Source organism: Poecilia formosa, unplaced genomic scaffold (assembly GCF_000485575.1).
Source record: "Poecilia formosa unplaced genomic scaffold, Poecilia_formosa-5.1.2 Scaffold343, whole genome shotgun sequence".
Lineage (NCBI taxonomy): Eukaryota > Metazoa > Chordata > Actinopteri > Cyprinodontiformes > Poeciliidae > Poecilia > Poecilia formosa.
Genome location: NW_006800282.1, coordinates 1,073 through 16,381, shown reverse-complemented (window position 1 = coordinate 16,381; position 15,309 = coordinate 1,073). Strand labels below are relative to the sequence as shown.

Here is a 15,309-nt window from a genome sequence, read left to right as displayed (position 1 = left end):
TGACTATTGATCTCCAAAGATCTTATTTACCATAAGCACACAGTATGCACTGTACCTTTATTTTTAAACTAATTTTGCTGGTTAAAAAAAAAAGTTGATATTTATAATAACTGGCCCCTGGACTGAATTTTCTAAGATTATTTTGTGTTAAAATGATTGAAAACCGTCCGATTGTTTCATAGAGATCTAGATTCAAACTCTCTCAGATGTCCACCTGCAGCATTTAATAAAGTTCCATTAAAAATAATAAAATAATTATAGGTATGCTGCTAATATAAGTTATGATGCCTTTATTTAATGCTACCTTTTAAGATAAAAAGTAGTAGTCCAGGTCTGGTAACTGATCCCCCCACCATCCTCTGGGCAGTTTTCACCACTGGGGTCAGGTCCTTTTGTCCTTTACTGTGTCGTTGCCATAGCGCTCAGCCATACTGAGGCAGGAGTATGAGATGACGTGGGAGGTCTAGTCAGGAGCCTGGTAGCAGCATTTTGAACAAACTGCTGCTGGTCCAGGGACGTTCTGTTGAACATGTGTGGAGTGCATTACAGTAATCCAGATGAAAGCGAACAGAGCTCAGTTTAACAATATTTTTTCAAATAACAGCAACAGAACTAAACCAGATATCTGACATGATTTCCAAGCTTAAAACCAGAGTCAAAGGTCATCCTAAGATTTTGCCAAAACACCAGGAGGCCCAATGATCATGCTTTGTCTCTACAAATATAATTATCAGTAGGAGGTATCTTTATAAGATGACTGTATGAAGACCAGAAGGGAGCAGAAACAATAGTGCCACAATATTACCCTGTGTTCAATCTACAAGTATGAGGACAGCTGGTCAGCTGCATCCCTAACATAATCAGTACAGAACATTTCAATGATATTGCTACAATAATAAACTGAATCCATGAATTTGCTAGACTATTTTCATGTCCAACTTCCTTCCTACCTCTGAATTGTGATTGTTTCTTCCTGTTTCACATGTTTGCACACATTTTGGGGTCAGAAAACTGACACCCATCTCTTAGTGTCAGTTAAGTACACTCTGCAGCAGGTAGCTTAATAAAACATGACCTGCAAAACTGTGGGTAGGTTGAGCCTGCTCAATTAATTCACGTGAACTGAATATTAATTTGCGTTAACCGAATATTTTCCTTCTTTGACCGGTTGTTTTTTTAAACAACGGGAAAATTTAAAGCCCATCGGTCATTTGACAGGTTATAATTAACACCCATGACTGGTGCACATGGGCAGACATTATAGACTTAACGCAAAGAGTTCATCGCAGAGGCAACTAAAATCAGTGAATAAAAAAAATCCTTTCTAAAAATCATCTCATGGACTCTGAACTAAATGTGTCTTTCTGACCGGAGCTGACAGCGTGTTGAAGAGTTATGGACCGGACCCTTTGGCGCGTTCAGCATTAAATGACGCGTTTAATTCAAGTCTCTAGTGCATACAGAGCAGAAAAAACTAAAGAGAATGCAATGTTGTGTTAATCCATTTATGGTTTAAACAGAGGAGCCGGCAGTTTATCTTTAGGAAATGAATAAAGGTGTATTAATAACATTTAATTAGACCGTAACATGCGCAGTGTGCTGCAGAACCAATGTGGATGCGGCTTTGCCGCTGCAAACAATTAAACTTAACTCATCCTGCGGTTTCAATAAAAGGAGCCTTCTTTGTTTGCATTACCCTCCCGCGCCCAGAAGGTGAGTGGCAGACGTAACATTTGTCCGTTTCGTGGAAGCGAAACCACGCAAAAAGATCATCGTAAAAGCACACGTCCGGACCGCACACGGGGTAAAAAAACTTGCTGAGTTCAATTGATTGGTTTGGATCAGACAGATTCTGACTGATGGACTAGCACAGATTTCTCTGCAGATGTGACTAGGAGCAATTTGTGAGGCACTGTGCGTTCAGATTTCAGCTGGTGAAGTGACCGTAATTTAAGTGGAGTCTTTAATTTCATTTATTATAAGTTATTGGGGCCACAGTCAGTGGGTTTTGTCACTATGTAGAAAAAGTTAGATGCGTTCATCTGCTTTATGTGTGATGGGATCTGGTTTCAGTTAAATTAGGTGAATATTAACTAAACCGCATAAAAATGTGGCTAACTAGCCTATGTTAATATGATTATCATTTGACGGGTAAAAATAGTACATGACCAATTTTTTTTTATACTGTTGGTAAAGATGATGGAGAACAAAAAAGTCTAGTGCGACCTCTGCTGTCAGCCTGTGTTGCTGGACTCTACATTCCCGTGTTTCTGAATGGAAGAATTTCCTGATGGATGAGTCATCATAAATCCTCAGTACGGCTGGCTTGTTTTGCTGTTAGGACACCATGATGACAACCATCTCCATGGCTTTTATGAGGCAGTTTGCCGTAGCTCTGGGCCGGTCCGGTCATCAGGCTGAGTCACAGCTAATGAAAGGTTCTTGGTGTTCCAGGTCTGCTTTAGGACAGAGCTGAACCATGGAGTTCTGCCGGTCCTACTGGGTTCTAGTTGTGCTCATGTTTATCTATTAATTAGTGAACAACCTTCTCAAATAACAAAATGCATTATTTAATACTGTTATAATGATGTAGTTTTACCACTGTGTATTGATGAGGTCAGCAGGGTCTGATGGAACGCTGAATGCTTCCTTGCAGTCTGGTGTCAAGTGGCTTCTCACCACGTTTGGTTCCGCCCCCCCAGACGTCGGTTCCCCACCCGGCCATCGTTCCTGCATCAGTGAAGCAGGAGCCTGGAGCCAGTCACAGCCAGCAGCCTGGGTAACAACAACCACACTGTGCAATGTTGGGCTGGGCAGCAAATCCATTTTATCCATCTGTTGAATGTTCCGTTTTTGAAGATTTCATTTTTTAGAATATCTGGATGTTTCCACCAGTGTGTTCATTAGATTTCCATCATTAAGAGTGATGTCAGCTCACCCAAAGCAGCCATCTTGCTTAACATCTTGTTTGGCGTGTTTTACATCTTCTATTTATCTCGACTCTGAATTCAGGTCAACCCACAGAAGGAATGTTTAAAATTAAAACCAGTTTTAAAAATATTTTTTAGCCTTTGCAATTTTTTTTCAAACAGGCAGTCTTATGTAAAATTAACTTTTTGAGTTTTCCAACATGTTATAATGTTATTCCCTCATCAAAACACACTTGGAGAGTAGCCTTGGTTCTTTCATTCATGTTGGAAAAAAATTCTCTAGTCTCCATGGCAACCATTCAGCTCTGCCTAGATGGACCTAGCTCTGCCTTTGAGGCTCAGCTCCTCCACAGAGCTGTAGTTTCTAAGATTCCACCTCACAGAGCAGCTCTCCACCTCAACTCCCCCACTCAGCTCCTTAAGACTAGCCACCATCAATTGGCAACCACCTGATGGAACTGCCCTCTAGTGAGTTCATATGAGCTATTTCTCAGTGCAATGCTGTTAAAAACTTTCAAAGGTTTAAGAGGAACCATGTTGTGATGACTTCCTGAAGGTGGAGTCCTCTGCTCCCCTGCAGGAAGCCCCCCTCCACCTCCGAGCACGACCAGGAAGAGGAGCGGAAGCCCCACATCAAGAAGCCGCTCAACGCCTTCATGCTCTACATGAGGGAGGAGAGGCCCAAAGTTGTGGCTCAGTGCAAAGTGAAGGAGAGCGCCACCATTAACCAGATCCTGGGCCAGCGGGTCAGTCGCTTTGTTACTAGACATTATCCATAGAAAAAAACGCCTTCAGGTAACCTGTACCAAATGGTCAGGTCATCAGGCTGAGTTACAGCCACACACACACCATTCAGCTGCGTGCGTGCGTGCGTGCGTGCGTGCGTGCGTGCGTGCGTGCGTGCGTGCGTGCGTGCGTGTGCGTTTGTTTGTAATACCAGGGGAAACCCTGTTTTTGGGTCGGGGTCAGAGTTAGGGCTAAGGTATGAATTGAGTTTTGGTTAGGGTTAGGGTTAGGTATGTGATGTATAGGGTTAGGAAAAGGGTAAAGGTAAGGTTTAGGCTGTAGAAATGAATGGAAGTCAATGGAATGTCCCCACAAAGTTAGCAACACAAACGTGTGTTTGTGTGCTGAATTAATTACCCTCTGTTACCATGTGTTCACAGTGGCATTCGCTGTCAAAAGAGGAACAAGCCAAATATTATGATCTGGCTCGCAAAGAGAGACTGCTGCACTCAAAGCTCTACCCCAACTGGTCAGCCAGAGACAACTATGTGAGTAGACTGACTGCTGAACACACACCATCATTGTTGAACACACAACATCACATCCTCACCTGGCTCATGTCTGTGCAGGGGAAGAAGAAGAAGAGGAAGAGGGTGAAGAGTGAAACTCAGCTGGAAGGTGAGATGACATGTTGCTAGGTTACTCAGTCATTGTATATTGTAGAACATGGCTCTAGAGATCAGATGTCTGTTTTGGGGTTTGTAAGTTGTGAAACTCATGCTGTGTTCTACTGTAGAGACAGGGAGATTAATTTGGATGTGAAACACCTTACTTTTTTGTTTCTATGAAATGATACAGTTTATTTTTCCCCATCTAAAGTCTGGCTGCTTTTAAATCCAAATCAAGCAACAGTCAAACAAAAAGATGAGGTTCTAAACCTGAGTCAGGGAGGCTCCTCATCCAGCATAGCTTCTGTTCCGAAAGCACCAAACCAGAACAGCAGCTGCAGACCTCTCACTTTCCCCAGACATTTATGGGTTTTGTGTTCATGTTAGTGACAGGATATTTGGGACCTCCATCACACGGAAACACATCTACTAGCTATGTACCGCCATAATTTGCTTGTTGTGACCAAGATGATGTGAAATTTATTTCCGGGTTCATCTGTAAAGCTATAAAGGGGCTAAGCATCACCTACGGCAGCCCGATGTGTTCAATCTATCTGCATCAGTCTCCACTCCACCTGTATGCATGCACCCACCGAAAAATCTGTTGTACTCCATTTATCACGTCAATCATTATAAGGATGCTTATTGGTCTCCAGACAAACAATAAAAACCTGAACATTATCATTAATCGCAGCAGACTGGAGTTTTGAACAGGACTGGTATGAATGATGCAGCTTCAGCTCAAACTAAAGCAAGCTACTTCCTGCGTCAGTCATCCAGTTGTAAGAGTCATGGAGCTGCTGTAACCTGGATCTGACCTGAGGTTCCAGCTTCACCTCTCTCTCTCACACTCTGTGTGTGTGTGTGTCTATGTTCCGCAGTTGCTGCAGCAGCAGACGACTTCCCTCCACAGCTAAAGAAACCTCGAGAGGAGACGCCACATACACACACTCCGCTCTCACAAGCTTCACACACACGCCCTCACCTGACGCATACACACACAGTGTCTCATCTGACACACACCCAGCTTTCCCAGGCCAGTCCTGCCTCATCCCTGGACTCCCCGGCGACCCCCACCACGGCGCTGGCCTCGCCCGCCGGCCCGGCTGCCACACACACCGAGCACACACACTCCTCCTACAGCCACAGCGGACACTGCTCCCCCTACGGCGAGCAGCTACAGCCGCTCTCCCTCACCACCAAGCCCCCCCGCATCACCCACTCTGTGGGCCGCAACGCCGTCACCCCAGGGCCCCCCACCCCCTCCTCTACAGACACACCCACCTCCTCCCCCCCCACAGCCTCCTCCAGGAGCTCCCCTCAGCCACTGTCTCACCCCTTCTTCCTTCCCCCTCCCACCTCCTCCCACCGATGATTCGTCTCCTCTGAACAGCCAATCAGCTCAGAGGATCTGAAACATGAAATGTGCCTCTTTCTACATCCTGTAAATAAGCTTTTTTTTATTTCATTTTATTTTTTTTTATTTTTTTTTTTTTACTTTTTATAGACTTGTCATATTTTATACCAGTATGAAAAGGACATATTTGGTCAATATTTGACTGCATCTAAAATCTGTATTTTTGATTATTTTTTTGACTATTTCACTTTTTCTACTTTCTTACTAGGAGGAAACAGTTTTTATGTGAAGGTGAGGTTTGGCACAAGAGTTTGTTTCAGATAAGTTTTTTTTTTCACTTTGTAGTTCTTCATGTTAAGCTAGTTGATGGTTCTTCATGTTAATAAATTCACACAGAATACAAACATGCTCTCATTGTTTTGGCATTTAGCCAATAAAAAAATCTCTTCAGTTTGGTAAGCCTGACTGACTAAGAGAGGAAAGATGGCTTTGTGAGGGTGGAGTCTATCAAAGCAAAACAGACTGGATGAACAACCATTGAGATATTAAAGTAACGATGAACCTAACACTTTTTGGATTGAGGAGGAAACTGGAGAACCCAAGAATCTACTGGTAGAACATTCTAACTATGAACCTGAATCTTAAGTGTTAAACCCAAACTTCTGCTTCTTCTGCCACCAGCTTCGACTGCAGGCCTCTATATAGCATCTGTAAGGATCTAGTTTCTATGGAGACAACCTGTTGTCTATTTCCAGTCTGTTAATTAAATCAGGACGTGGTTAAACACGTCATCCATTATAAGGAATAAATCAGTCGTATGATTCATTAAAAATAGGCTTAACAATTGTCATGTGCATGTTTCTTTGTTTTCTTTGTCTCTGCCAGAGAGACTGGATGACGAAGGTTTTTCTCTCTGGAGTGTCGGTCTCAACTCAACCCTACCCTATATGTTTCCTTAGCTTTGTGGGGAGTGAACTTTGACCTCCATTACTAGCCAGGTGCATGACCTCATACCAGGCTGTAGCCCAGTGAGGAGTAGCAGGCCAGACAAAATCTGCTGTGTTTTTGTTGCTAGCTTGCACTTTTTGTTTACAAAAGTCCTGTCAGTTTTCCCCACCTGAGACACTCTGACTCTGAGAAAAATCTGAGTGGCCTAGTAAAAATCTAGACTTAAATTCAGTACATGTATTTTAGTATGATATTTAACACACATACACATATTCAAAATCCTTAAAACATTGCTATAAACAAAGTGGGCCAATGCATGGACAATTATCAAATTTGATGTCCAGAGTGGGACAGCTAGTTTAGGAGGAAATGAATTTTTTCCCATAGAACCTGGTGGTGTTGGGCAGTTTTATTTATTTATTTGTTCATGTTAGCTTTATCCCAAAATTAACATTTGTTTAGCCTAACTTTAAGTGAGACAAATAAAGGAAAATCACAAGAGATCTGTAAGCAGTGAACACCTTTTCACAGCACTGACCCATTTCCTGACAGACCTTAAATGAATTCTTGTTTACAGGTTAAGGAACAACTCATGCTGTTGTGTAAAATGTCTGGTGTTTCTCATTTATCTCAGCACACTGAAGGAAAGAGACACTTGCGTAATTCAAACAACAGCAGAGTCCACATAAGGAAGTAGGTGGAAATAAATGTGTGTTCACAGCTTTCCATGACTGATTTAATTTGGCTCCAGACGAGAGGAGAGCCAGTTCTGGTGGATGAAGCCATGGTTGGGTGGAATGAGGCCAGGGACGCGTTTGATAAGGTGAAGCTTGAAATGAAGGCTGGCACTCAGTGGTAATCAGAAGATCACTTCTTCCTCAGGAACCTAAAACCAAGACTTTTCCCTCACAATATTTCCTGGAATCTTCCCAAAAAGTAAAAAATAAAGAATTCTTATGTGGTAGAATCGGAGCTACAAAACAATGTTAGTCATATATTTACAGGAGTTTTAGCATCCTAGCTCAAAATCATCTCTTTTCCTACTGAACATCTATACAATTTGGATTATCTATTTGTTGAACATTTTGAAATGGGTTGAGTAGCTAATGTGAATGTGGAAAAAACTTCATACTCAAATATTCAATTTTACAATTCTGCAATTTATTTCCAGTTGTTTGACTTTGCATAGAGCCAGATAGGGCCTTCTATAAACCATGTGTGGTTCTTCATGAAAGAACAACAGAATCTCTGAAAGATGTTTGGTTGCTGCATTTTTCCAACATGGTTCAGAGGCAAAATTCATCATCATCATCTTAGACCACATGCTGCTTCATCTTCCCATTCAACAGATGATCAGTGTTATAGATTCCTGGACTCATGGAGCTAAAATCAACTCTTCTTCTGCTCCAACTAACAGCTGGGCTGAGCCAGTCTGGAATCTCACAGACGTTTCTTTTTGAAGTTTCAGGTTGTTGCCATATAAATACATAAATGCATCACCATCTGAGATCACAGCAGCTGTCTCTCTCTGGGTTCAGGTCTGCACATTCTGCAGAAACGGCTTTGACCAGAGTAAACCTAAATTGTTCTGGGTATTGAGAGGTTTTTTTTTTTTTCTATCACTTTCACTTATAAGGTCAAGTAATTCATATCTAATGGACTTTGAGCACTCTATTTCCCAGAAGTCAGCAGACATTCAGTAATTACTTATGTATTCCCCACATTGCAGTTATTGTTCTACAAGCATAAAAAGTAAGTGCATCCATTTAATATGTTTTTACTCATTAAGCTTTTACTATGTTAGTGTTTAGACCTCCATTAAGCAGTGTAACTTTTCCTGTTTTTAACTGGTCATCTGTGATGTGACTGGAGGGCAGCGCGGTGTACTGCACCTGTTACAGTCTAATGATCATCTTCACCTCTCTTTCTGCCACTCAACATGCGACCTGCTCTTCTATTTAGACTTTAATAAGTAGACTAACAGAACTTTATCACGTGTTTTGGCTTTCTCGTATGTATTGCAGGAATATGAAATGCGCCACAGAAGTCTGAATCTGACCGAAACATCAAGAGAGTAATTTTGACAGCCTGAATTTTGGGTCGGACTTTTGCTGCAGATCTAAACTCTAGCAAAAGATGTGTCTTTAAATGAGTAATATGATAAAGCATTTAAAGATTAAACACTCTTTATTACATGCTGCATTTATGATTTGTTAAAACAATCAAGAGGAATTGAAGGCTGAGAAAGAAGAGCCACCCTGTTCTAAATGAAATAAATTAGTTTTCAAAAGCTATTGTGTGAGGTAAGTGCCAGATGGCTGCTACTTGGTATAATTACTCTGATTGAGCAAGTGCCTAAATGAAGTAAGCGTGCTTGGTCCGGAAAGAAACTGGTTTTGGGACTTAATACATAACATGTGTGCCAAATCTTTCTGATGTCAATCTACTCTGTCAAATAGAGATGTGAAAATAACTTTGAATGTTGGATAAAGCCTGTTTGATCAGGATTCATAAGAGATGGGAGATGGCCCTCTAGTCTCATCTTCAACAACCTAAAAGTATATTTACATTGATAAGGCTGTTTGACCTATATGAATCCATAATTTTCTGGTTTGCAAATTATTATATATTAATCATAGTATTGGGAGCATAAGTCTTAAAAGAGAAAAAGGTGACTCCTCAGGGGGAAAAGCACCAGGTCTTTTCCTTCTTTTAAGAATGATGTCACTGCGACATTTAATACTTCCTTCTGATTATCTGATTTTAGAAAATACTGTCTAACACATTATCAACATTCTATCTGAAGAGTAACAATTCAGCTCACTCATTATTTCACCTGAAATGGACTGAAGTTTCCCAAACCTCTGCTGACAAGTTGTGCTGTGACTCCTCTCTTAGATAATCTTGGGGAAAAAAATGAAATAACAGACACTGAACGCTGCTGGTCATCTGAAATCTCTGCCAGCAGGCTGAACTGTTTCTAAATCACAAAACTTTCAATTTGGGGATTTTCTGAGATAAGTCAGACTCTGGTGGAGGTTTGTCAGTGTTTAAAGTCAACCCCCAAATATATAGCTCAGTGTGGAGAGGGTTTTGACGAGACAGTAGAAAACAAATTGGAGAAAAAAAGAGTCTGAGCCATAGACTCGTCCAATAAGAATAAATCTCCAAGTTAATGACCCAAGGAAAGAATCCTTCAGGGTTTTGTCCACTTTATTTCTCTAGCTAATGGAATATGACATTGATTTAGGATGCCCACACCTTAACTGTATGTGCTACAAGATGAATAGAAAATAGAATAGAATTATTTTTTTATATTTTTACAACGTCATTGAACCCTTTGACATTTTGAGTGATTATTTTTAAAATCATATCAACACAAAGAGACTTTTTTTGGTAATGTGCTATGCAACAAATAATTTCCAGGAGCAGAAAAACAAATGTTTACTCCTTCATAATTTTATGTTTACTGAATAATGATATCACACCAACAGGTGGAACTCATTATCCTCATCAAGACATTCTGGCCTGTTCATGGTGTTGCATTTGATGCTACAGGACATTTGAGCACCAGACAGGGCAGCTGCATGCATTGTTACTCAGACAAAATCAGGCCAACATTTTGGTTGAATTTCCAGTAATGTTAACATGTATCTTTGTGCCCAGCCTGGATTATCAACCCAGCAGAGACTGTATCATTTTTCTGTTAGCATTCTTTCACAGATTCCAGGCAATATTTCTTTGTAGTTGTTGTTTTCATTTAGAAAAGTCAGTGACTAAGAAAAGATAATGAAAAATAGAAGTTTTTACATTTTACTTTTAAATATATTACAAGTAAATAACTTTCTCCTAATTAAATATATAATATGTATGTACATGATGTAGAAACAAAAAACTCAATGTTTCCTTTACCAATATATAGTTTTACAGAAATATCAGTTACACAGTTCCCACTTTATCTGTTGTCACCTGTTTGTGATGTTCCTTCCATCCATTTTCTTTACACCCTTGTCCCTTAGTGGGGTCAGGAGGGTTGCTGGTGCCTATCTCCAGCTAATGTTCCTGGCAAGAGGTAGGGTTCACCCTGGACAGGTCACCAGTCTGTTGCAGGGCAACACAGACAGGACAAACAACCATGCACACACATGCACTCACACCTAGGGACAATTTGGAGAGGCTAATTAACCTGACAGTCATGTTTGTGGACTGTGGGAGGAAACTGGAGTACCTGGAGAAAACCCACACATGCACAGGGAGAACATGCAAACTCCATGCAGAAAGACTGGGGTGGGGAATTGAACCCAGAACCTTCTTGCTGCAAGGCAACAATGTTACCAACTGTGCCACTGTGCAGCCCCTTGTGATGTTCCTGATCATGCCAGTCTACATATGTGCTGAGTCAGCATGCAGGAAAACTGCTTGCTAACTTAGTGAAACAATACGTTGTCTAGTATTCTGTGAAACAACCAATGATGTGGCAGATATTGTCTCCGCTTTCCTGTCTTTCTCCATTTCTGCAAACGGGAACACATCTCTGGTCAGTCGTGTCAGAAAGCATGGCATCTCTTTCTTCCCGCCATACTTCCTCCCTTTGGACTCGAAGGTGTAGGCAACCCTGTGGGAGAGTCGGGTCATCAGCCGAGTCAGCTCCAGGTTAGAGTGACCCTCCTCTTCCAATAATGAGCAGAACGTCTGCAGGAAGACTGATCCAGTGAAATTCATGAACGCACCATAACCTGATGGAAAAGACAAAAGATTTTTAAACTGATTCATTTATGTCAGATTTCAATTTTAATAGACATCACTGGTTGCTTCTTTAAGTTGCAGTCTAACTGATTATTCACCTGGTGCTGTGGCGAACATCACAGCTGTATCCACGGGAACAGAAAAATAGTGTGGGAATCTGCTGACTGATGAATCAACCTCCACTCCATCATCCAGAGCGCCTCCCCGGCACGCCTGCATGGGTGGAATGGAGATGCATCAAACCAACCAAGAAAACATCAGTGTGAGAAGAGTTGAAGTCTTCTGTAATTCAAATGAAATCGTCACTGTTGTGCTGTTTGTGTGTCACTAAGAATAAAGGCATACCTGTATGAGGAACAGTTTGGTCTTTTTCTCCATGCATTCATTATCAAAGTATGTGAAGACACGAGACAGTTGGACAGGTTTCCCATCCGATCCGAACACGCAGCCCTCCTCCCCGTGAGACGACAGGACAGCCAGGAAGCACTCCTTCACAGGCCGCCTGCTTTCTGAGGCAACGCAAACAGCCAACATTACAGACATTACTGTCAGTGACTAAGGGAGCAGGTTAAGCAACAAGCTTCATGTGATTGTACACAATGTTAAAAATGCACCTTTCTGTGTAACAGTCACTGAACTGTGTTTAATCAAAGGGGGTGTTGACAGAGAAACAGGCAGCAGGTGTTCGTACACTCCTCTTTCATTCATCTCAATCAATAAAGTTTTATCTATTAGTGATAAAAAGCAATAAACCCAGCCTGAACACTGAGGTTTTCCTCCTTCTTAGTTCTAATGACACATAGTTTTCTGACTCAGTGTTAGATAATCCCAACTGGAAAACTTGCCTTTCAATCATGTATTATTGTTGTGACGATATTTGACAATGTAGCTGTTATAGGCAACATGTTCTATATGAGTCCTGAAGCTTTTGTCTGATTTGATTTTTTTCAATAAGTTGCAAAAAAGAAGACTTTGGTTAAAACGTCCAATCAGGTTCTAAATATTCTGTGGAAAACTTTTTTCTGCCGAGGCCATTAGATAAGACGTTAAGAAGGTTTAATGGAAAACCGACAGATCAACACATTTCACAGACCTGCTGGTTCAGTTATTCTAGACTGGAGCTCACTAATGCAAACCTTTTTCCAGGATATGTGGAGCTTTGAGCTTCGGGACCTTAAAGTTTAGCTCTAGCTGATCTTTGAAGGGATGGAACCTGAGCCATGGAGAGTGGTTGTTCTCAGACAGCTTTATCAACACATTTCATTTTCTATATAGATATACAGCTCAGAAAAAATTAGAAGATTTCTTGCTAACATGATACAACACTTTTTAGCTCATTTTGGAGAAGCTGCCATGGGAATCATCAGTCAAGGGATAACGGAAACTGAAACTAGGTTTGCAAGGTCCTTCAGGAAAACTGTCTGTGAGTCTGAGAGCTTTGGTATTGGCATGACATCTTTTTTCTTGTAATAGTGAAAAATTTACATGAGTCCAAATAAGAAGGAAAACAAAGAACGCCCATTTGCTCCCTACAGAGTTAAACAAACCCTTCTGGAAATGAATGAATGAATCTGACAGCTCAGAAGTTGACATTGATCTGTTACCTTCAGAGAACAGCTTGTAGATTTCCTTGCTGCTTGGGTCCATGTGAAGTTCCACCTTGTAGCCCAGTTTAGTGAGGATGCAATGGAGCTTCTTAGCGTCACAGTTGGCCCCCGGCCTCCTTCCCAAGGGAACCCCATAGTCAAAGTTTGCCACAGACACCAACACAGCCCTGTTGCACTCCTCTGGTCTGTCCATGACTCCCTTCCACATTGGCATGAGGTTCATGTGAACTTCTGTCTATCAGCTGGGATGTGTGTAGTATCTCTGTTAGACTTTGAGTCTGTGCATAATTCTCCTTTTAAACTCTAGCTCAGCTATAAATCCCTAACCACGCCTCTTTGATAACACCTTGTAGGTTGTAGGTTGAGTTGTGAAGTCACATGATTTGAAATTTCATTGTTGCAACATTTACTCTTCCGGAAAGCGATTTGCTCCACCCACAGTTGTTATAAATGCTGGGAAGCAGATTCCTGTTTGTTCCATCTGATTAACGTTCACTTAGTCCCAATCTGTGATCAAAACTGTCCATCTCAAAGCGTCATTCAGGTGTAAACGTTCTGATCTGTCAGAACATGTTAGCAATCAGTTTTGAGTGGAATACTGACGTTGATGGAAAAATGAAACAGAGGAATCTCGTTGTTCCAGAATGTCTGTGTCTTTTCTCAGACAGTGAGGCTGTGAAAAGAACACATCAATTTTTCCCATTGTATCCTAAAGAACTCACAGTTCTGAAAGGGTTTCCTTCCTGATAAAGTTCATAGTTACTGTTCTGGTGGTTGTGCTGCTCCTGGGTGAATCTGGGGGCCTCCCTTGGCCCCTAGACGGTGGTCCTGGTCATTATGTCCCAGGGTTCTGGTTCAGTGTGTATGCTGGCCTCTGCCTGGACCTGGCTCAGGGGCCTTTGATGCATCTGTGGATCTTGGGGCATCTTAAGCTGGTGGAGAGGTTTCTACCATCCCATTGCAGATGCTCTCTGCTTTAAGTAGTTCATTATGTTTCTGTTGGTTCACTTATGAATACATTGGAATACGCATAGAAGCTATTTCACTTTTTTTTACAGGTATTTCTTTGGTGTTCTTTTTGGGAGAACCAAACATTTACTGCTGTTACAGCCACACAAATTCAATCACACTACACACAATAGTTCACTCAGTCTCACCACAGTCATATTTGGATTTCTTTAAAATTTAGGATTTAATTTACAGAATGACTGGCTTTTGTTTAGAATGCAACACACTATAACACTGTATTCTAGAATAAGTACGCACATTTTAGTTTACACTGTTATATGTTTTGCTTGATTTAACCTTTGTTTTGAGTTACCTGAGTGCTCCAGTCCTTCAGGGGAACAAAGAGGTGGAGAAAGCCTATGGAGACTGCATACTGGTCCATACCGCAGGAAGGGGAGGGGGGATTCTCTAATGTTAGTTTCAGTTAGGTTTTTGTGTGTTCTCCCCTTTGTGTCTTCTATGTGGCCTGATCACCCTGTACTTAAGTTTCCCCCTTGTCTCAGTTAGAGAGGTCTGTTTGTTTGAGTTGGTCTGAATTGAAGTCTGTTACTTTGTCCTCTTTTATGATCTCAACTTTGTCTTTTTTTTATTATTTACCAGAGTTTCTGTTTTGGGTTAAATAAAAACCAATTCTTTTTTATTTTAAACTTGTGCCTGGCTCAACTTTGACTGCTCAGTCCATCACACTAGGTATGATAGCCAAAAGGAATTATGGTTCTGAAGGCTTTAGGAATCTTTTCTGTTGACAGATGGTAAGCAATTTTTCCATGTTAAGTACAGCTCCTCTAGATGTGCAGTGCACCATTTTTTCCTCAGATTTAATTTCTTCTGACACCTCTTTTCTTCTTCTTCTTCAAGAAAGAGGTGCTTCTCGTCAGACATGCTGACGAGAAGCATGTCTTCTCTTCAGAACTAGAAGACATGTCCTGACCACACAGGAAATAGGACAATCCAGACAGGTGAGAGGGAATCCCAGGCAGCTTGTAGATCTGTCTTATAGTTCTCAGTAGACTTCAGTTTAGTTTTTATGGATGTACAAGGAAGAAAATCTAATTTTGAAAGTAGAAAAGCAGATTCAGATTATTGTACAGTAAGCAAAGTAAGATGCACAATGTTTTTTCCTGAAAAGTTGGTAAAACATTGTTTCTGATCACTCAAGGTATAAAGTATTTTTTCACCTGTTTTTTTTGTCAGTGTGTCAAGAATCTCGAAGTTGATGGAATCAAGAAAGTTTGGACATTTATGTCATAGTATTGGCATTAACTGAAACCTACCTTGAAGGGATTTTGATGAAGTCTATCCTCTGACCATGTGGCAAA

General features: G+C 41.1%; 2 protein-coding genes across 2 annotated transcripts in view; one reads left to right on the top strand and one right to left on the bottom strand.

The window, feature by feature from the left end:
* Positions 1–6,529, top strand: part of LOC103153233 (transcription factor 7-like 1-A) — a 24,044-nt gene extending 17,515 nt beyond the window's left edge. Inside the window, exons 7-11 of the mRNA XM_016661772.1 lie at positions 2,642–2,779; positions 3,487–3,676; positions 4,097–4,204; positions 4,286–4,334; positions 5,206–6,529. Coding sequence (XP_016517258.1) covers positions 2,642–2,779; positions 3,487–3,676; positions 4,097–4,204; positions 4,286–4,334; positions 5,206–5,699 — 979 coding nt within the window. The 3' untranslated portion in view covers positions 5,700–6,529. The remainder of the gene's footprint in view (positions 1–2,641; positions 2,780–3,486; positions 3,677–4,096; positions 4,205–4,285; positions 4,335–5,205) is intronic.
* A 4,381-nt stretch (positions 6,530–10,910) lies between these two features.
* On the bottom strand, positions 10,911–13,725 carry casp17 (caspase 17, apoptosis-related cysteine peptidase). Its single transcript, XM_007574037.2, has 4 exons — positions 12,980–13,725; positions 11,721–11,884; positions 11,474–11,588; positions 10,911–11,365 (listed from the first exon to the last, which is right to left on the bottom strand). Exons 1-4 carry the CDS (start codon positions 13,203–13,205, stop codon positions 11,052–11,054), a joined length of 819 nt encoding a protein of 272 aa, XP_007574099.1. The 5' UTR covers positions 13,206–13,725; the 3' UTR covers positions 10,911–11,051.
* Between the last annotated feature and the right edge of the window lie 1,584 nt (positions 13,726–15,309).

Bases quoted from the DNA above. Each gene is read 5' to 3' on its own strand.
- casp17 (XM_007574037.2), bottom strand. From the start codon at position 13,205: ATGAACCTCATGCCAATGTGGAAGGGAGTCATGGACAGACCAGAGGAG. The intron at 11,885-12,979 runs GTAACAGATCAA...GCGTTGCCTCAG, and splicing joins CTACAAGCTGTTCTCTGAAG to AAAGCAGGCGGCCTGTGAAG. The intron at 11,589-11,720 runs GTATGCCTTTAT...CCACCCATGCAG, and splicing joins CCAAACTGTTCCTCATACAG to GCGTGCCGGGGAGGCGCTCT.